Consider the following 22,858-nt stretch of genomic DNA (forward strand, 5'->3'; position numbering starts at 1 on the left):
GGGTAAGCCAGCAGAGGTGGTTAATTTATTTGTGTAAGTATTAAATGGGTTAATCTTGTGCATGCCCTGTGTATCTGTATCTTCCTCTCTTCAAACTCTCTACTTGACCCTCTACAATCCGATTTCCATCCTCAGCATTCAACAGACACTGCACTCACTAAAATTACTAATTAGCTCCTCACAGCTAAAACAAATGGTCAATTCTCACTGGTTATTCTCTTGGACCTCTCAGCAGCCTTTGACACAGTCAACAACCCCCTCCTCCTACAAACCCTCCATGCTCATGGCACCCCTGACACAGCTCTTTCATGGCTTAAATCCTACCTTTCTGACCATACTTTTAGTGTCTCATTCACTGGAACTTGCTCCTACCGCTATCCTATCGCTACCCTACCGCTATCTATTGGTGTTCCTCAAGGCTCAGTTCTTGGGCCTCTGCTATTCTCCATCTACACTTCTTCACTTAGAAAACTTATTTCTTCCTTTGGTTTCCTGTATCACCTATATGCAGATGACATCCTAATCTATATTTCTGCTCCAGACCTTCTAACTTGCCTAACTGACTGTCTATCAGGAATTGCAACATGGATGGCACCCCGTTACCTAAAGCTCAACATCTCTAAGACTGAACTCATGGTAATCAGGATTCAGGATTTCCCCTGTGCCACACTCCTCCTGTGGAATTCCCTTCCCCATTCCATCAAACTTTCAAAACCTCTCTGAAAACCCACCTGTTCAGGGAAGCGTACAATATTCCTTCCCATTACTCCCAACCATCATCATAATCAAGCCATCTGAACAATCAACAGCTTCAATACATCATCAGAACCAGATCAACTCATCCCCATCCAAGCAGTCCTCTCCTATCGTCTCACTTCCCCCTCAACTACCAACTAGGTTGTAAGCTCACAAGAGCAGGACCCTCTACTCCTTAGCACCAGTTTGTTATTGTATGTGTTTATAATTTGTTCTACCGACTGTAACAGCGCTGCGGATTCTTCTGACGCTTTATAAATAAATGTAATGTATTTGTTCTGGCTAGAGGTGTCATCTTCCCAGAGGATCCCTGTGGTGATTCATGGCCAAAAAAAAGTTTTGAGAGATGCAGCAAGCTACATCAGACAGTTGCACCGAATATGCTGGACAACTTCTGCCTGTTTTATGGCAAAGGACTGGAGGCCTACAAGTTACTACATATGAGTCCTTGGAGGATCTGATGATTTTGGAGCAGTTCCTGAGGACACGAAGTCCGGAGGCCCGAGAGCGGATTCTGGAAACAAAACCTAAGACCACGGCAGAGGCAGCAGATCTGGCTAACGATTATGCCAACAACTATACCTCAACAACCAAACGGGGACCAGCAATTTATATAGTGGCCCTAGATGAGACAGGGCGGAGGCAAAGAAGGTATCACATCAATATGCTGAAGGCATATCATGACCCAGAGACTTCAGTCTTAAGCATGTGCAGCTTACCAGAGGAGGGATCAGATAGTGATCCCCTAGTGGGAGAAGCTAAGAGAGGCAGAGATAAATTCTCCATAGAGAAGGCAGAGATAAATTCCCAGAAATGGCAGCTCCATCAAGTGATAACCATCTATGAAAGTATATTTACTGGGGTGCCAGGGAAAACCACATTGGCTTACCACCATGTTGACACAGGGTTTCAACCCCCTATAGGGCAGATGGCATATAAAGTGTCCCCTGAGGTGAGAGTGCATATCCAACAAGAGATAGAGGACATGATGAGGTTGGGGGGTAAACACTCTAAAAGTCCTTGGGCCTCTCCTGTTGTACTAGTACCCAAAAAGGATAAGTCGAATTGCTTCTGTGTAGATTACAGATGGTTAAATGCAGTCACCACCTTTGATGCCTACCCCATGCCTAGGATAGATGTGCCACTAGACCAGCTAGCAGGTGTCCAATAGCTCACCATTATGGATTTGAGCAGGGGATATTGGCAAATCCCTATGACCCCTGAGGCCCAGGAATGCTCCCTATTTATTACTCCCTTTGTTTTTATATGAATTCTGTGTAATGCCCTTTGGGATGAAAAATGCACCTGCCACCTTCCAAAGGCTAGTGAATCAGTTACTGGAAGGTCAAGGGGAGTTTGCAGTGGCCTACCTTGATGACATTGCAGTGTTTAGTAATACCTGGGAGGAACACTTGGACCATTTGGACAAGGTTCTGGGTCTCATTGCCAATGCAGGGCTCACCATTAAACCTGAGAAGTGTCAAATAGGGATAAGGGGAGTCCGGTATTTAGCTACAGCCCTATTTGTATGGAAGATATTTCACTGTCATAACGGATCATAATCCTCTGCATTGGCTAGATAGGGTAGCAGGAAACAACAGCAAGCTGCTCAGGTGGAGTCTTTTACTCCAACAGTATAATTTCACTGTGCAGCACAAGAAAGGCAGTTTACATGGGAATGCTGATGGCTTATCTCAACAATAAGAGTCTTATGTCCACCTTCTTAAAGGGGGGGGGGTGTCATGATTAACTCATATGATGCATGGAAGGGTAATCCAGTAGAGGTGGTTTGTTTCTTTGTGTAAGCATTAAATGGGTTAATCTGATGTTGGTTTAAATCAGTTTCTTGTGCATGCCCTCTGTATCTGTTCTGGCTAGAGGTGTCATCTTCCCAGATGACCCATGTGATGATTCATGGCCTAACTGATAAGGATCCTGAGTTATAGGAATTCCATTTTTTATATATATATCATGTTACTAAGGGGGTCAACTATATAGATATCATAGTAAGAGGATTGTGTGCATATCACAGACCTATTGTCTTTGGGTAACCTGGTCTTGGTGGTGGCAACGTGTGACTGATTGGGGTTGTTGGTGGTTGCTTGGTGCCCTGCGGGGAAAGTGACAAACACACCAGAAGTCTGGTTGGCATTCAGCTATTTGTACACCCATACTCCCACATCATGGCTTGACTGGTGGGATATACCGTATTTGCTCGATTATAAGACGACCCTGATTATAAGACGACCCCCCAAAATCTGAATATTAACTTAGGAAAAAAAGAAAAAGCCTGAATATAAGACGACCCCAAAGGAAAAAAGTTTTACCAGTAAATGTTAATTCATGTAAACTATTTTTTTTTAATAAAAGCTATGATTGAGAAAAATATTTTTTTTGTTTTTATATCTTGTATTTTCCAACCTGTCCCCCAGTTACACACATCTGCCCCCAGGCTTGCCACTCCAATATGGCACTGTGGCCCATGATATGCCTTTTAACCCTCTATATGCCACTGTGCCCCATGGCATGCCTTTTGACCCCCTATGTGCCACTCTGCCTCCAGAAATGCCTTATACCCCTATAACCCATTCTGGCATTTAGGGGGTTAAAATGCATATTATGGGGCAGAGTGGCATATAGGGAGGTATAAGGCATTCCAGGAGGCAGAGTGGCATTAAGGGAGTTAAAAGGCATTGTATAGAGCACTCTGCCTCCAGAAATGCCTTATACCTCTATATGCCACTCTGGCATTTAGGGGGTTAAAAGGCATATTATGGGGCAGAGTGCCATATAGGGAGGTATAAGGCATTTCAGGAGGCAGAGTGCTCTATTAAATGCCCCCTTAACGCCACTCCAGAAATGCCCTATGCCCCCATTTAATACACACACACACACCCTATACCCCCATTTAACTAACACACACACACACTCTCTCTCTCTCTCTCACCCCTCTCTCCCCTCTCTTACCGGTGCTTCCAGCCGGGGCAGCGGGTTGACGTCGCATTCCGCTGCAGCCGGAAGGAGGTGGAGTTGGCAGCGGGGGTTTGTATGCATCCGTCGCGTATACTTTCCCCGGCTGTCAGAGATCAGAGTTCCCCGCACCGGTGCGGGAAACTCTGATCTCTGACTAGTCGGGGAAGGTCTACGCGACGGACGCAGACAACCCCCGCTTCTAGCCACACCTCCTTCCGGCTGCAGCGGACGTTGTCTACGCGGATCGCGTAGACGTCAACCCGCTGCCCCGGCAACACAGCAGGAAGCACCGGTAAGTGTGTGTACGAGGGGGGGGTGAGACAGGAGGATCCAGGTCCCCTGCAGCGGGATCTGGATCTTAGTTTCCTAATCAGACCTCTATTTGAGGTCTGATTAGAAGACGACCCCGATTAGAAGACGAGGGGTATTTTTCAGAGCATTTGCTCTGAGAAAAACCTCGTCTTATAATCGAGCAAATAAGGTAATAACATGTTTACAAAAATGTGAGGGGTGTACTCACTTTAGGGAGATCCTGTAAGTCTTACACCAGTAGAGGGGAAATTGAGCATCTAAAGTCACATGGGTTTACTTCAGTCATACCAAACTAATCTTATTGATTTTGTTGATTGCAGTCTCAGTCCCAATATTGTTGAATGGATAAGGCAGTGGCCTTATTTCAGAGGACAAAAGGGCAAGTGGAGAATATAATAGAGTAGTAGGAAATGCTAGCAGGATGCTTGGTTTATAAGGAGAGGTATGGCAGTAGAAAGAGGAACGTACTCATGCTGTTGTAAAGTGCACTGTTGATACCACAATGACAGTATTGTGTACAGTACTTGCGACCGTATCTCCAGAAGAACATAGATTAAGGTGACCAGACGTCCCTGGATGCAGGGTCGGATTAACTTCTAACCTGTGCATTGCTTGCACACACAGAGCCTCTCTTGAATCCGCCCAGGGGAAGTAGGAACCCAGTGGAGTCCTGTGACGTCACGCCACATGAACGAGTATGCGTGATTGAAGGAATGAAAGAGTATCTGTAAATGAGTATATGAATGAGTGACTATGTATATGATGCGTGGATGTGTAAGTGGCATGGGACAGGGAGGCTGTTTGAGGCTAGGATGGCAAGTCCTATGCTTCCAATCTGGGTGTTGGGCAGGTCCTGCTTCCAATCTGGGTGCCATGGCTGACATGATACTAAAGGGGGGCAATATACAAGGATATGGGGACATTAATTTACAAGAGGGTGCTGGCTGGGGGCATCACATAAATCAATGCTAAAGGGGGGCTGGGTGATAAATATACAATGTGGGGCAATATACAAGGGTGACCACGTTACCCATGTTTTCCAGGCCACACAGCTTTTACATATTGCTGACCAGCCCAGATAAAATGCTGCCCTGCAGTATGGGGGATATATAGACTCATGGAAGGGAACCAACTAGCCAGATCTACATCCCCCATACTGCAGGGCAGCATTTTTTCTGGGCCGGTGGCATCCATACACAAGGGGGGCAGCTGAGGTCATTACATACATCAATACTAAAGCGAGGGGCAGGCTGGGGGCATAATTACACATAGTGCTGGCTGGGGGCAATAGATAAGGGGGGCAAAAACACAAAAGGGGGGGTTTAACAACAAAGCAGTGTGGAAAATACTTTTTATTTGTAGCTTAGCCCATTCAGATGTGCGTGTCAGTGTGGCAGAGCCTCTCCTGGTGTGTGTGTCTAGGTGTCGGTGTGGCAGAGCCTGCCCTTGTGTGTGTCTGGCAGTCGGTGTGGCAGAGCCTGTCCTCGTGTTTGTGCTTGGGTGTCGGTGTGGCAGAGCATGTCCTGGTGTCAGGCTCCATTCAGGCTGTGTAGCTGCTTCTTGCTAGAGTTTCCCCCCGTCTCGCTAGATTCCCCCCCTTATCTGGCTAGAGCCCCCCCATTTGGCTAGAGTTCCCCCCATCTGGCTAGAGTTCCCTCCATCTCGCTAGAGTTCCCCTTTGCTGTTATCCATTCCTGGATTTCCATATGCTCTGTTCTGTGCTTCTGATTCCTTGATTCCAGTTCTGCTCTTTGCTTCAGCTCTGTTTCTTTTATAAAGTGTGCCCCACCCATTTGTTATGTCTCAGTCAGTAGTCTAAAGGTATGTCCTTCTCGGTTCTGTGTTTAGATTTAATGTTTAGTTTCAGTTTACTAATAATTCAGTAGGCAAGGTTTAGTGCTAGGACCCACTGAATATTGGAGTATTTTGGTGTAGTGGTGGGCTAATCATACTATGCCCATAAGATGCGACTAAATCTCCAATTGTTATCATATAGTCCTAGGCTAGTCCTTTGTTTCTGTGTGTCAGTCCTTTATGTGCATTCACCCTTTTTTCCCTGAATCATCTGAGGATCTCGGTTCCTCTCTCCTTTTACTATGTTTAAGATATCCTATCCTTGCTTTAAGGAGAAACATCTGATGATCTCGGCTTCTCACTCCATACCTTGTGTTCCTTGTCCCCTGTCCTTTGTTGTGTCCTGTATCATGTATGTCTTGTCTGGCTATGTTTCTTGCTCGGTCTCCCTGCTCCTTGCTCTGTCCCCATTGCTTGCTATGGTTCTGGTGTTACTCTGCTTAGCTTCCCTAATCCCAGCCTGCAGCATCCTGCACGTTCGTCTGTAAAGCTATGTCTCATGCCTGCTCCAGGGTACCTGCAGGATATCTCCAAGTTCTGCTTTGTTCTGGACAACATCCGCTGCTATGAAAGGGCCCTGGTATATGGCCACACAACCCCAGATGTCCACCCGGGGTAGTGCAGTCCCTGTCCAACTCCTCTACTGCGCTATAACTCCTGAACACCATCTTTGGGCGCTCTGGGTCATTACAGTCATCTGTATGGACCCAGTTCCTGATACCTGGTGTGTGTTTGGGCATCGGTGTGGCAGAGCCTGTCCTGGTCTGTATTTGGTCATCTGTTTCCTGGCACTTTACTTACTGTAGGAATAAATTTAACTATCTCATTTTTACTTATTCAGAGATAAAACGCCCTCCTGAATTTGTAGTCACTTAAGAGGACAAAACTTTCTAGGCCCAGAAATCAGTGAGAGGAAAAGTAAAGGTTTTGTGTTATTTACTCTATTTCAATCTGCGTATTTTATTGAAAAGGATTAGTGGCATCCTGTGTATGATGACTTTTTTTTTGTGCTGATGTACTCCCAATCCCATCACATAAGATTCTAATTTATTCTATCTGCCTAGCACTGATGTCATCTTTATACAGCACACATGGAAGCTGAGGAGTTTAGATTCTGTCTATTTTAATCCTCAGCACCAGGCCCATGATGCTCTTACTCTGCTCAAAAGATTCTAAGTATTTTTTTTACCTAATAAACAAGATGTGAGAAATATATATATATATATATATATATCATAAAATCACTATATAAACACATACCAATTACGCTGCATATATAGTTTGAAGAAAATATGCTTAAAAAATAGTTTTACCCTGTGCCAATTTAAAAAAAAATATCCACGGGTTTCATTTTAAAAATCTAGTCACCTTAATATAGATACTTCGGAGAGAGTTTAGAGGAGAGCTGCTAAAATGGTTCATGGATTGCAGCATACAACTTACCTGGAAAGGTTAAAGGATCTTAACATGTAAAGCCTGCAAGAAAGACGTGACGGGGGTTACGATAGCAACATCAAAAAAAAATAATAATATTGGGGCCCTGTACGTTGTTTCACCATATTGAAAGGCACCAAGCCAATGGTGGAGTTGCCTGGGCGTTATAAAACTGTACTCAGGAGATGTTTCTGAACACATATTGGGGTACTGTTTGACAGTGACATATACCAGGAGCTGTAAATTCATACCAAAAGTATAATGTGTGTGGAAAAATGCACAAAAAATTACTACCACAAAGGTTGGTTGTAGAATTAGTGCTTTGAAAGTGTTAAAATACTAGCTTTAGAAATATATGGTTTGGTGGAGGTAAATTGAATTGACCGGCTTCAAAACTGGGGCCAAAATGACCAGTTAAAAGAAATTTAAAAAAGGGTTTTGAAATAGCAATATGCTATTAGTACGTATGTATTGTCCTATAACTTGCAAAAATAAAGCATCAAAACATTGACTATTTCTAAACTCGGGACTAATATATATATTTTTTTACATTTTCTTTGAACTGGATGATTCCTCTTATGTTGTCATGGTGACATAACTGGGATATTTTAATTTTTTTTAATGTTTACATTTTTATTTAACTATTTTTACAATTTCAATGTTTTATTTTTAAAAAAATGTATTCCACTGATCACATAGTGATTAGTGAGCTGGGCTCCATTGGCCTGCATTGTTGGCTGCAGTACCTGTTTAGTTTTTCACACATGGCTTCTCCATGTTGGCTCTATTTTTGTTAAATAAATCACGGCACAGCATCGTGTTGCTCATCTGAGGTTGTATTTACCTAATTGCTAGATCTGCTAAGGAACAGGTTATTGTTACTTCTTTTTCACACAGCTGTACTTATTCTGGCCAGACAATATTGCAGTAAGTCTAACACACTTAATTTAGATTCACACAAGTAAAGCAAAACGACAGACACAGAAGACATTGTATTATATAAACTAGCTATGGCCTATACTGTATAAACCAGTCAGTGAAATTCCAAACAACATTATACGTTGGAGAAGTATTTTTTATTTATACCACTGTAACAATAAATAGGACGATTGTAATTAATTCAAATTTTTAATGCTGCTTGACAGTTTTGTTTACCTTTCATTGTTCCAGCTGCAAAGATTGACCATGGAGCAAAATTCAAAGCTTGGTCTTATGGCAACTGAGAATGATCCATTTTATTGGTTGCTGCAGTGCTAGAACAACATTTCAAACATTACTGTAAAGTAACATTTGTTAGATAACGCATAAGTAAACCCAAAAAGTAAATGGAGCAACAAAATGAGTATGTGGGATCTTACATTAATCCTATATAATGGCCTTTTTTTACATTATTTCAGAACCATGGAAGTTTGGGTGAGCATTAACAATGGAAATACTGCTCTTACCAACCCTCAAACAGTCACAGCTAGTAGTTGTGTAAGTATCATATATGGCTCAAGATTTATTTGTAAATAACTGCCTTCAATTAGCGTTTTTGATTGTGATTCTTTATTCCTGTTCTCAGCTCATTTGTAGATGGTTCTAACCTGTTAAAGACAAGCTGAGGATATTGTAAATAGTGAAATGTGCAGCAATTTTTTAATTTGTTTTCACTCGTTGGGTATTAAGGCAAAGAAGTGGTAGAAAAGTTGCATCTAAATAAATGTTCCCCTTTTAAGCCATTCAGATTTGAGTTGTATTTCTGTCACTTTCAGCAAAGTAATAGCCAGGGCATTGCATTCTAATGTTTCGTTATTTCACATGATCTACTGCCAACCCAAGTAGCAAGGAGTAATTGACTTCTTGGACTCAATTTGCAATGTTTCAGCCAACCCTGTGTCGCTAGAGATTGTTTAGAATGGCAAAGTTCCTTGCAGTTATATTAGGGCAGGATAGCACTTAAAAACAACTGAGTGGCTAATCTGTATCTACTCCCAAATTCAGCAGAAAATTTGAGTCAAAAGGAAATAAAAAAATGAATAATCTGAAATGTGACAGTTCCATTTTAATAGTGTATAGTCAACACTTGTTTAGATGATCCAATCATAAGTGTCTTCAAGGCAAATGAATCCCTCTCTAGTGCTGTGATCTAAATGAATACATTGATTTACCTTTTTTCCCAAGTGAAATGCCATATTTAAAAATATAAAATTATACAAATGTTCATATGTTTTTTACTGTTTTATTCACAGACCAATGGTCTTGCTGCAGTTATTGCGATTCTAGTGATATTGCTGCTGGTCGCCCTTGCCTTATTTTGGTGGTTCTGGCCTCTTTGTTGCAAAGTGGTAAGTTCAGATATGTAGGATAAATAAGGAACAATCATTAGATTTAACAGTCACTCTAACAGTCCTCACCAATCTCCCAAGCTATTGCTTTGCTCTGCCTCTTTAAGGCACGTCACACAAACATGGTCAGTTAACGAATCATGGCATTGAACAAGCTTAGAAAGTGATCTTTCACTGTTGCTGTAATGCCTCGATGTTGAGGCATTCAGCAACACCGAGATCAGCATCAGGGACAATGTCTGGCCCCTCCCTGGGGCGTCAATGTTCGCCATACATTGTATGGTGGCTGATGCCCATTTTAACACCCACCCCAGGATTCCACTGTGAGAGATTTTGCCACTCGCAAAATGGTGGCGGTTGTTGATTAGGTCAGGTGTGTTGATAACATAGGCTTCAGGTGAGGGAGGCAGGGTTCAGTCATACCAGTTAACCAAACAGCAAGCTGTGGAGAAGAGTTCAACTCCAGGCAGACCTCTTAAAGTGGCGGCCACGCCTTGCAGTTTGCAGGGCTGGGGCCAAATCCTGACAGTGAGGGTGAGTAACAACAAATTTTGTTTCCAAATAGTAAAAGCCCTCCAACTTTTGCCTGACCATAATGGCAGGAAATTAAATTTGGTCCATTTGCAAAAATCTAATGTTCATTGAAGTCCATTATTCATAAAAGTTAAGCGTCCTTGCTACATTTTTTGTTGTTTTGCTTGACTGCCCATGTGCAGTGTGTTGTGTCGTTTCTTGTATTGTGTCTATATTGAGTTTAGTCAGGTCTAGTGGAGGTTAGACAAAAAAAGGATGGTCTAAATTGTGCATGCAAAAATGTATTTAGTGCTAATCTCATCTAGTAGCTTTCAAAAAATAGTTGTCTAAAAGATTGAATGTATCAGTCACACTGTTAAAGCTATGATCATTGCCCTTTTGTCAGGGCATTTTAATTACTTACTGCATTATTCAATAGGTTGCAGAACCTTTAGCAACAATAACGTGAACTAATATTTTTCTGTATGGCTCTGTATTTTGGCCCACCACAGCATTTTAATTGGGCTGAGGTCTGGACTGGGCCATTGCAACACCTTGATTTCTTTTTGTATATAGAGGAGTTCAGGGTCGATTTAATGACTGTAAGGTTCCTAGTTCCTGTGCCTGCAAAACAAGCCCAAATCATCACCCCACCACCACTGTGCTTGACAGTTGATATGAGGTGTTTTTGCTGAAATGCTGTGCTTGGTTTTCACCAAACATGCCACTGTGCATTATGACCAAACATCTCTTCGGTCTCATCTGTCCAGAGGACAAACTTAAGTCATGCTGTCATGTTCTTCTTAGAAAGAAGAGGCTTCGTCATGGCAACCCTTCCAAACAAACTATACCTGTTCAGTCATTTTCTAATTGTACTGTCATGAACTTTAACATTTTACTAACTGGGGCCTGTAGAGTCTGAAATGCACGGTCTGGCTTTGGGGAGAATGTGCTAGGATGTCCACTCCTGGGAAGATTGGTATTGAATATTTTCCACTTGTGAATAATCTTTTTCACTGTAGAGTGATGGATACATTGTTTGGAAATGTCCTTTACAACCTTTACGAGGTTAACGGGCATCAACAATTGCTTCTCTAAGATCACTACTGATGTATTTCCTCCTTGGTATTGTGTTAACGCACACCTGAATGCTCCAAACCAGCAAACTGCTAAAACTTCAGCTTTTAAGAGGTGGTCACATTTCATCTGAGGATGTATTTAACTATTTTATAGACCTGCTAAGAAACAGATGATTGTTATTATGTCCTAATATATTGATATGTAAAAAAATACTGAACTTTTAAATTCAATAAAAATTCAGGAAAACCACCCTTATCCAAAGCACGCATCTATTGGCATTTTAGGTGTTAAGGAGATAGACAACAGAATCAAATCATATTGCATATGGTTTCAGCCAGATGTTTAAAAATTATTTTGAAAGCATTTTTATTTGTTTTAGTCTTGAACAGCTTAGCTATATAGTTTGTGTGGTATAGAGAAGCCATACTAAACATTACATGGTATTGAAACATTTTAAAAATCCAGCAGCAATTGAAGGATTACTTTGTAGTCCATTATAGGCTCTTATTTGTGATATGCTAATCCACTTGAAAACACTTTTCATTTAGATATTAATATTTGATTTAATCTTTAATTGCATGTCTCTTATCCTGTTGCCATTTTTACTCTTAATAGTTCTGTGTTCTCCAAACTCAGGGCTAATAGTGCCTAAAAGTGGTAGGTTTCATAATCTTTCTGGGTTGGTGTGTGCCTTTGCATACATAGTGCTTTTACTTAAATATTCTAAATGTCGCCAGATTACCATGCATACATTTTTTAATTTGTTTTCTGAATGAAATAAGTCTACATCAAAGCAATCTTCATTTGTCCCTAAAAGCACAGAGACAAAAAAAAATAATGGATAGGTAAGCTGGTCATTTTTTTTGTGTATAAAACGTACAAAAACCCCTTTTATTTGTTGTTTTATAAAGTTTGCAAAATCTGGTGTCAGATGAGTCCTGTGTCAGCTATATTCATGTATTTTATGTGACTCTATCAGGTCCCTGGTCCTTCCCCTTGACCCTTAACTTCGGCATCCGCCACGCTACTGCTCCATCGCGGGGTGTCTCCTATCCTGACCGAGCTCGTTACCTGTTGTTGCACCATTGCCGCCTGCCCTGATCCTGGTTTGCCTCTCAGACTTTGCTTTGGAACTTGGCCTCCTGCTTGGCCACCCTGCTCTATGCTCCCAATCAGTCCCACTCGAACCTGACAGACTCTTTCATACTTTCCTATAAATGATATAATAGATTTTATATTTTTCCATTACAGGCAAAAGTGTTTTTTGTAGGCTAAACAAAATTTTTTGACAGAACTGAAATGTGGAATAGTTCAATGTGTGATAGATACTAGGACTGTTTTAGGAACCCTCCAATGTTCTGGATAAAATATAATTCTAGATACCGCCTTGTTGTAGAATTTGAAGCAATCCCAAGACAACATTGTTTGTTGCAGTAGAAATCTTGTGGCAATGAGCCTGTGTTCTGGAGTGCCTTTTTCTTTATAAACATCTGTGTTGGCTCAAATATTTATGAACTGGGACATTATATACACATTCCAAAGGTTGTCTTAGCTTTTTACAGCTAATCCTGAAATTACTAAAAGAACAATATAAAGATTGATTATATTAACTACAGAATTGATGGGTTAGGCAAATAAACTGTGACCAGTTACAGCTGTGTAAAAAAAGAAAGTACATCCTCTTTGAATTCTATAATTTTACATATCAGGACATATTAGCAATCATCTGTTCCTTAGCAGGTCTAACAATTAGGTAAAAACAACATCAGATGAACAACACATGGCATATTACACAGTGTTGATCAGTCTCTCACATCGTTTTGGAGGAATTTTGTCCCACCAGTCTTTACAACCTTTCTTTATCTGGACTTTGACTGGGCCATTGCAACACTTTTTCTTTTTCAGCCATTTTGTATATTTGTGAGTGTGCTGATATGCTGTTTGGTTTTCGCCAAATGTGGCACTTTGCATTATGGCCCAACATCTCCACTTTGGTATGATCTGTCCAGAGGACATTGTTCATGCTGCCATGATCTTTTTAGGAGAGAAGAGGCTTTCTCCTGGCAACCCTTACAAACAAACCATACTTGTTTAGTCTTTTTCTAAATGTTCTGTCATGAACTTTAACATTTAACATGCTAAATGAGGCCTGTAGAGTCTGAGATGTATTTTTGCAATTTCTCTGAGCATTCCACATTGTCTGACCTTGTGGGTTTATTGGCTGGAACATTCTTCTGGGAAGATTAACAATTGTCTTGAATGTTTTCCACTTTTAAATAATCTTTCTCCTTATAACCCTTCCCAGATTCATTGGCAGCAACTATTGATGTATTTCCTCCCTGGCATTGTGTTAACACACACCTGAATGCTCCAGACCAGCAACCTGCTAAAACTTAGGCTTTTATAGAGGTGTCACACTTGCTGATGATCAATTAATCAAGCAGCACCTGTCTGCTACTTCACATGTGTTTTTCACACATGGCTTCTCCATTTTGGCTTTTTTTTTGTTAAATAAATCATGACACATTGTAATATGTCATGTGTTGTTCATCTGAGGTTGTATTTACCTATTTTTTAGACTTGCTAAGGAACAGATGATTGTTGTTATGTCCTGATAAGTAAAACCATTCATAGAGGGTGTACTTTTTTCACACAAGTGTACTCTTGAGTGTTTGGTTTGCGTTATTTATTAAATTAGTTAATTGTCACTTACAAAACAATGATTTGTATTTTGGCTTTACAACACTTTATTTCAAAGGAATATGTTAACTCTTTAATTGCAAGGTCATGTGCTAATGTTTGCTATTTTCATGCCATGAACATCTGTTTACAAGCCAGATAAGTTGTGAATTTTACTCTATGTACCTTTGCTTTTCCTAGGTCATCAAAGATCCTCAACCCCCACCACCAGCTCCATTAGAGGTATGCATGTAATAACAATGGATGCCAATTTTGAGCCTCCAGTGGATGATACGTTACTGTAGTAATGCAATTTAATAGGCATTATGTCAAGATAAAAAGTGTGGGTCCTAACATGTGTACTGTTGTTACTTAAAGAAAATATTTGAAATACCCTGATGGTTTGATGGGGATAAATTGAAGTGGCCGGCTTCAAAGATGTCCCAAATAGGACATGGATGCAGTATGACCGAATTCGAAAATAAAATAGTTTTGAAATCGTAAAAGAAAACACTACTCATTGCCCTATAACTTGCAAGAAACATTGGGTATTTCTTAACTCAGGACTATATTTAGCATATTTTTTCATTAGCTTTTCTAGATGACTGAAAGATTTTTTAAATAAAAGTCAGAAAAAGTCCATTTTTTCCCTAAAATTTTCACCATATTTTAGATTTTTTTTATAGCAAGTTATATGATCCGATCAGTACAGTAAATGAGAAAATAAAAAAACAGCTATGTCCTTAAGGGTTATGCTGCCAATAGCTGAAAGAATCCGTCATGCAAAAAATTAATATTAGAAAACATGTAACGACCAATGAACCCAGAATCCAGTGTGGAATTTAATTTGTATGATCTTAAAAACTATAAAAATGTTTTGTCTAAGAATATATCTGGCAACCTATTATTGGATATCAAATCGATTTTTGAAAATAATACCTAAAATACATTTTAAACAGAAATAATGTAGACAAGCCAGGGATATTTGTATTTAAAGATCCACCGACTGCTAAAATGCACAGATTTAGTCTAGCAAATTACTCCAACTCCAAGAAACCCATCTTGAGGTGTGTGTATGTGTATGTATGCTCAAATGTTTGCATATCCTGGCAGAAATTGTGAAATCTTGATATTGATTTTATTTAACACTAGTAATCATATTATGCCATTTATTATCACACTGTGCCCAACAACACAACTCACATCTTCTGCTACACTGTAATTTGGAGTGAGGAGACTAAAATAAAGCTTTACGGTCACAACCATAAGCGGTATGTTGAAAGAGGTGTCAACAAGGCCTATAGCGAAAAAATACCATCCCTACTGTGAAGTATGGTGGTGGCTCACTGATGTTTTGGGGATGTGTGAGCTCTAAAGGCTTAGGGAATCTTGCAAAAATTGATGGCAAGATGAATGCAGCATGGTATCAGAAAATGCTGGCAATTTGCATTCTTCCACACGAAAGCTGTGCATTGAATGCTCTAGGACTTTGCAGCACGACAATGACCCTAGGCACAAGGCCAAGTTGACCCTTCAGTGGTTACAGCAGAAAAAGGTGAAGGTTCTGGAGTGGCCACTCTGGGGAGATCTCAAACGTATGGTTCATGCAAGACGACCAAAAAGTTTGCATGACCTGGAAGCATTTTGCCAAGACGAATGGGCAGCTATACCACCTGCAAGGATTTTATGCCTCATAGACAAGTATTGCTGTCTTGATGCTAAAGGGGGTGTCAGGGTCCGCAAATCAGACCCAGACGGCAGACCAACATTCAAAACAGCCGCTGAGCGGCTGTGAGCGGGATTGAAGACGCCTCCTCTGGCCGCCGGCACCTAATGAAGTTAAAGGGGCCGACGTGCACGCGCTGGGCCGCCCAATGGCCGTGCCTCAGCACTTCGTCCAATGTCTTAAAAGGGTTGGGACAAAGAGCTGAGGCACGGCCATTGAGCGGCGCGGTGCATGAATGCCGGCACCTTTAACTTCATTAACGCCGGCCTCCACCAGACACCAGGGAGCCACAAGCAGTGGTAAGTCGGGGGGGGGGGTATTATATGGGAGGCACAAGGCTTTTCTAGAGGCAGAGTGCCCCATCATATGCCTTTTAAGCCACTTTATACCACTCTCCCTCCAGAAATGCCTTTTAACCCCCTATATGCCATTCTGCCTCTAGAAAATGCCTTTTAACCCCCTATATGCAACTCTGCCTCCAGAAATGCCTTACACTCCCCTATATGCCACTCTGCATCCCTGATATGCCTTATACCCTCCTATATACCACTCTGTCCCATGATATGCCTTTTAACCCCCTATATGCCACTCTGTCCCATCATAAGGCACTTCTGGAGGCAGAGTGGCATATAGGGGGTTATAAGGCATTTCTGGGGGCAGATATGCAAAACTGGGGTGGCAGGTTCGCAAATAAAAGGAAATGAAAACAAAGAAATATTTTTCTCAATCATAGCTTTTATTAAATGTGAAAAAAATAGTTTACATTAATTACTAAAGAAATAAAAGTTTCTTACAAGAATATTGTGAAGAATATGGTGATCACTGTTTTGTTCCACTGAATAAAATGGAACTTTTTAATCTAAAATGTTTTGATTCCATTATGTCTAATGTATTTCATTAATTAGAGCCTCTTAACACTTTTGCTTTCTGGCATTTTAATACAAATGATGTGATTAAAAAGAAGGTTTTATAGTTATTTGTATGGGGTGTGTATGGGTATAAGAGCTCGACGGCAGGATAAACTATATGGAGCTTGTCTCCAAATGTTTCCAGGGCTGCTTTTCATTCCCAGTCTGACCCTGGCCGCATCCTCTGCCTGGCTGTAATATTTGGAGGTCACAGAGGGGCAGAGCAAATCTGTGTGAGGCTTCTTCTTTGTGTGAGCCAATCAGAAGCTTCAGTGTGCATAGGGGTCACTGCTGGCTGTCTCACAAGATTGGCGATTACCTCTGTGTGCCACTACTTCTGTGTCAGGTACATTACTTTAATTACATTACTTTTAATAAAAAATTATAATTTACATTTATTTACCTGCTGCTAGTGCCACTAATGGCATATAAACATAAAGGAGATGGATAGGGTAAATAAAAATATGACGTCTCTAAAAGCACATTACTATTTACGAGAAAATAGAGCAGACAAAAATAAATGAATGAAGAAAAAAATGACAGATAACAGAATTGACAAAATTAAAAAGGATGAGAAAACATACCTGTCACCCCGAGATATGAAAAGTGTATTCAATAAATTAAATGCTATAACATACCGAATAGTGGAATGATGCCCTCAATTAAAGAATATCCTAGGAAAACAAAGATCCCCACCATATAAAAGGCTCAAAAAGACCGCTTGAACCAAATGACTACTAATGAAGAGGTAGAAAAAATTATTGATAGGCTGGTAAAAAATAAAACACCAGGTCCGATTTTTGCTTTGTAAAGGAATGAAATTTAATTCAGCCGTAGAAAATGGTAAATTACAGGCCCATCTTGTTGATTAACACTGATATCAAGTTGTTTGACAATAATTAAAGATTACTATCTAGCTAGCACGGTGTTCCACGTCCATATGATCAAAAAAGAAGAAGAAATGAAAGCTAAGAGTTGGTACAGACTAGAAGGAGAGGATGTAAATCCTACTGGTTTGGAACATTGGTAATGCTAAAAGAAAAAAAAAGGTAAACATTATAATAACTATATATTGAAGCACATTAAAGCAGTATGGGACAAGATGAAAAATGATGCATATTAAAAATAAAATTATACAATTTCTACTGCTGTTTTTTAGAGAATATATCTCTAAAAAGATGGAAAGAAAAAACATCCAATATATAAGAAATTTACTGGCTGGGGTAGAGATTTTACCGTTTCCACAACTGGTAGACACATTTCAGCTTCCCTCCAGTGAAATGTTTAATTATTTGAGAATAAATCATTTTATGTCACAAAATCAGATAATGGAAAAAAAGAGAAAAGAGAAATTGGTAAAGCTTGGGCATCTTTACACACAAAAAGGGACTTTAACCAAGTGCAGAGAACTGGTAGATATGGTATCAATCAAACGAGATATACCATCAATTAGAATTTGGGAAAATAATTAAATATAACAATAGATAAAGAGTAATGGTATGATTCATTCAAGAACGTAAATAGGATACATTGTTTACCACTGGTTGAAACACAATTTAAAGTTGCCAATCATTGGTATCTGGTCCTTTTAAGATTGGCAAAGATCTATGCAACAAGTTAAAATTTGGCATGGGGCTGTAATAGAGAAGAGGGAACCATATATGGTGGAGTTGTGTGGAGGTAAGAGTTCTGTGGGATTTGGAGTTTAAAATTCTCAGAACAGTAGTTAATGCATATATATATATAGAAAAGAGCCCGGGCCTACATTATTACTAAACTGGCCAAAGTTAAGTAGGAAACAATCCCTAATAACAATCACATAAATTTACATGGGTGCAATTATGGACTCAGATAATGTCTCAAGCTAAAATGGAAAGATCATATACAAAATAAATTATAACCATGTGTGAGATGTGCAGATCTGGCAGGAATGGATTGGGAAGTTAGAAGGTTTGATGGTTCTTCAGGGATAATGTATAAAGATGATCTCCCTGTGACCAGATTCAGAAAGACGGGAGGTACACTGCTGACGTACCTGCAATGTTAATTTTTATGTCTTCTATGTCTGAGTAACTGTTCTGAGACACTTTGTGAACCTCAAGTTATTCTTTTATGAGTTAATATTAATTGGTATATATTAAGTACAAGGTGTTCTCTTTTTCTTTGTAAGATTTATTTTTATATGGTTGAAAACATTAACAAAGAAGGGAAAAAAACAAAGTCTTTGTTTTGTTGAATATTGAATCGTGTCATGCAGTTCTTCACAATTTGTATTTTAAGATATTTCTGATAAAAAAAAAAAACAGACTTTTGAATAGGGGTCATTTCATTTTTTCATCTCAAGATGAGTTTCTGAGAGTTGGAGTAATTTGCTAGATTAAACACACAAAACTGGCACTCATTAAAGAAAGAACTAATTAAATGTTTTTTTGATATTGTCATTGTACTCAAGTAAAAGCACAAAATATGAATATTTGGATCCCTTTCAGGAAGAAGGCAAAACCATATATATACAAAATTATTTTAACTTATGTGATATATAACAATATATGATATCAATAATAGAAGAATTGCCAAACTGATAAAATTATGGCAATCCTTTACCCCTTAACGACCTATGACGGGCTAGGAATGTCATGCAAAAATGGTCAGTTAACAACTAAATCTACGATTCCTTTTCTTCGCTTAACCATCCCAATGTGATTACTAAAATATTTAAAATATAATAAAAATAGCTAAAAAAATGATTTTACAAATGTGGTAAAATTGCAAAATTATGCAGTGTTGCCACCACAAGGGGAACCATCCAGTTCCAGCAGAATGTAAAAATTCCAAAAATAATAAAATTAAAATATAGTTCATTATCATGAGCAAGTGCTAAAATTAGCGCTGTATAAAAGCATTCCAAATACCCAAGGGGTGTCTACTTAAAAAAAGAATGGGGTAAATTGGAGTGGCCGGATTCAAAGATAGGGTAAAGGCACAGACTGACCAAAACGGGGGTAAAAAAAGCACACTTCCCAAATGTGGCCTTTTAGCCCGCAAACAACCAGACAAACCCATGCATGGGTGTTAAAATTGAAATGAAAAGATGTTGCTGAACATCTTGGGGTGTCTAGTTTTCCAAAATATATGGTTTTATGGGGTAAATTGCATTGGCCAGCTTTAAAGATACCCAAAAATAGCACATGGGGCAGAAAGACCAGATTTCGGAAAAAAAAAAAAAAGTTTTGAAATAGCAAAATGCTACTTGTATTTATTGCCCAATAACTTGCAGGGGGAAAAAAAAACATAAAAACATTGAGTATTTCTAAACTTAGGACAAATAGCGGAATATAGTTAGCAGGTTTTTTCATTAGCTTTTTTGGACGAGTAAAAGATTTTTCAAATAAAAGTGAGAAAAAGTGTTTTTTTGTTTCTTAAATGGCTCTCTTTTATTTTTTACATACTCCACAGGTTCATATTACATACCTCATTAGTTCATATTATCCACTTACATTGAGTATGATATATACATTTTTTCAGACTTTATTATACTTTCATTTTTCACATTGCATAAAAAAACAACTTTCATTAAGGACAGAATAAGGTCCTATGAAAAGTATAATTAGAAACATAATCCTATACAAACTTGTTTTCCTCTGTATACAGGAACCAGAACCTGAAATTGTTTCACCTAAGAAGTGGCCTACTGTTGATGCCAGCTATTATGGTGGTCGTGGTGTTGGCGGCATCAAAAGGATGGAGGTTGGTCATATTACATTTTATGTTTTATATTTGCATCATTCTCAGTGTAGGACTCAATGCAATAAAAACAGAAAATATGGAGAAGGAAAGCATCTATATTACACCACTCTGACATGAAAACCATTTCTGTTCCTCTTACATCAGGATCGTTGTTTTAATGTTATGGAAAAAGTAAGTGTCACACACAGTTAATCCTGGTATAAAAAGAGCCAGTTGTGTTAACATGGAATTCTTGGGAAATATTAAGTACTAATAAGAAAATAATTGACCTGAAATCCATAGTCCAAAGATTTTAATGCACATATTTTTACTGTATGCTGTATTAATTAGCTTATGGATTCAGCCTATTGAATGTATATCATTTCAAAACAGTTTAACAAAGTAATAACTTAGAGGCCGTATCACTCTCATACCAAGTATATTAACTATCAAGGCTGTTATCACCCCTTGAGGACCAACGTAATGTAGTGCTCAAGAATCCATGTAAATCATTTACAATGATTACTTTGAGTGCTTGCGCAAATGTGAGATCTTGTGCATTTTTGTAGGTGTTTTGTAAATATAAATTTTCACATAAAATGTCAATGGTTATAAACAATCAATTATTATGGAATATCATCTTTTTATTATGTAGGTACGTTGGGGAGATAAAGGTTCTACAGAAGAAGGTGCACGATTAGAAAAAGCCAAAAATGCAGTTGTGACAATACCAGAGGAAGCATCGGAACCTCTGCAGTCAAAACCTCAGAAACCAAAGCCTACCTCACAAGTACACCAGACAAAATGGTACACGCCAATCAAGGTGATTATCTAAGAGTAATAGTAACAGCCAAGCATTATTCAAAGATTTTTTTTTAAAGGATATGTCTGATCGTTAATATTTTATTTGGATTTATTTTATTCTTAATAAAGGTTTGCATCTCTTTTGCATTTTTCTACATTAATTATTCAGTTACTGGAGTTACAATGAGATTTCAGTCTCATTTAACTCCTTCTCTGACTGTCTCTATTGAAAATAGTACTACTCAGTGTGTGCTTACTTACTCTTACCATTGTCAATAGAAACTATCCCCTGCCCCAACCTCGTGCACTTTAAAATTAGTGGCAGTAGGAGCATCCATTCACAAGCGTACTACAAAAACATCTCTTTTCCTATGTGGTTCCTGATTTCATTGCTTTTCAGTATGTGCAAGAACATCCTTCATGCCAAATTGCATGTTATGGGGAGCTGAGATTTCTGAGGCACCAAGGAGAATTATATTAACATTGTTTTTCCCCCTGAAAGGGTCGAATTGATGCACTTTGGGCCTTGTTGCGAAGACAGTATGACCGAGTTTCTTTGATGCGTCCTCAGCAAGGAGATGAGGTATGATTCAATTTTGTGTGTTACTGTTCGGCCATTTTTCTCCAGAATTTAATACATAACTCCTGTTGTCTTGCATACACAGTAATGCTGCTTCAAAGTAGATTCGCAGTATGCATTATCTGGTGTCCCCTGAAAAACAGGACAGAGGTAGAGCTCTGTGGGACAGAGGGATAGAGTGATAAGATTGGAACTGTCCTGAGCAAAGCAGGACAGTTGGGAGGCATGTTGTATAGATATATATATCTATATCTATCTATATATATATATATATATATATATCTATCTATATATATATATATATATATATATATATATAGATAGATAGATATAGATATATCTATATCTATCTATATATATATATATATATATATATATATATATTTACTCACAAAGTCCATTGCACACCATTCCAAATCTTCCAAGACTGGTGCTAGTAACCAGCAGTTTCCATACAAAGCACTCTCAAAGGATGGTCAGCACTCCAGGTCTTCAAGTTAACAACTTTTCTTTATTCAAACAAAGTCAAGTCGACGTTTCAGTCATTGCTAAGTTTCATCAGGACATACATTTGAAATAAAACATACCGTATTGGCTCGGATATAGGCCGCCCCCGTATATAGGCCGCACCCTAAAAGTTTGGTGCTTTTTTAAAGAAAAAGTTTTTTTCTTTAAAAAAGCACCAAAAAAACATGCTGCCACTCTGCCCCCCGCCGAGATATGCTGCCACTGTCCTCCCTCCCCGAGATATGCTACCACTGTCCTCCCTCCCCGAGATATGCTACCACTGTCCTCCCTCCCCGAGATATGCTACCACTGTCCTCCTCCTCCCACCCCCGAGATATGCTACCACTGTCCTCCCCCCCCGAGATATGCTGCCACTGTCCTCCCCCCCCCGAGATATGCTGCCACTGTCCTCCTCTGCCCCCCCCCGACTTACTGGAGCAGACTCTCGGGTGTCTTGCGGGGCCGGCGGGGGACATCTACGCGTAGATGGCCCCCACCGGCCCCGCAAGACACCCGGGAGTCTGCTCTGGTAAGTCCGGGGGGGGGACTTAGACAACCTCCCGAGCCGACACCCCCCGTGGGAAGTGCTGGCAGGGGAGGCTGTCTGAGCGTATCGGGGAGTAGGATGCAGGTCCCCTGCACCGCTGCGGGGGATCTGTATCCTAACCCCGCTGCCTGC

The 22,858-nt window shown here is 39.6% G+C and overlaps 1 protein-coding gene across 1 annotated transcript in view; it reads left to right on the forward strand.

Moving 5' to 3' along the window:
- Positions 1–21,681, forward strand: part of ANTXR2 (ANTXR cell adhesion molecule 2) — a 141,425-nt gene extending 119,744 nt beyond the window's left edge. The window contains exons 11-16 of the mRNA XM_053463247.1: positions 8,727–8,805; positions 9,561–9,656; positions 14,130–14,171; positions 20,214–20,309; positions 20,944–21,111; positions 21,595–21,681. Of these exons, the coding sequence (XP_053319222.1) occupies positions 8,727–8,805; positions 9,561–9,656; positions 14,130–14,171; positions 20,214–20,309; positions 20,944–21,111; positions 21,595–21,681 (568 nt within the window). The remainder of the gene's footprint in view (positions 1–8,726; positions 8,806–9,560; positions 9,657–14,129; positions 14,172–20,213; positions 20,310–20,943; positions 21,112–21,594) is intronic.
- Positions 21,682–22,858: the final 1,177 nt, after the last annotated feature.

Source organism: Spea bombifrons, chromosome 1, assembly GCF_027358695.1.
Source record: "Spea bombifrons isolate aSpeBom1 chromosome 1, aSpeBom1.2.pri, whole genome shotgun sequence".
Classification (NCBI taxonomy): Eukaryota; Metazoa; Chordata; class Amphibia; order Anura; family Pelobatidae; genus Spea; species Spea bombifrons.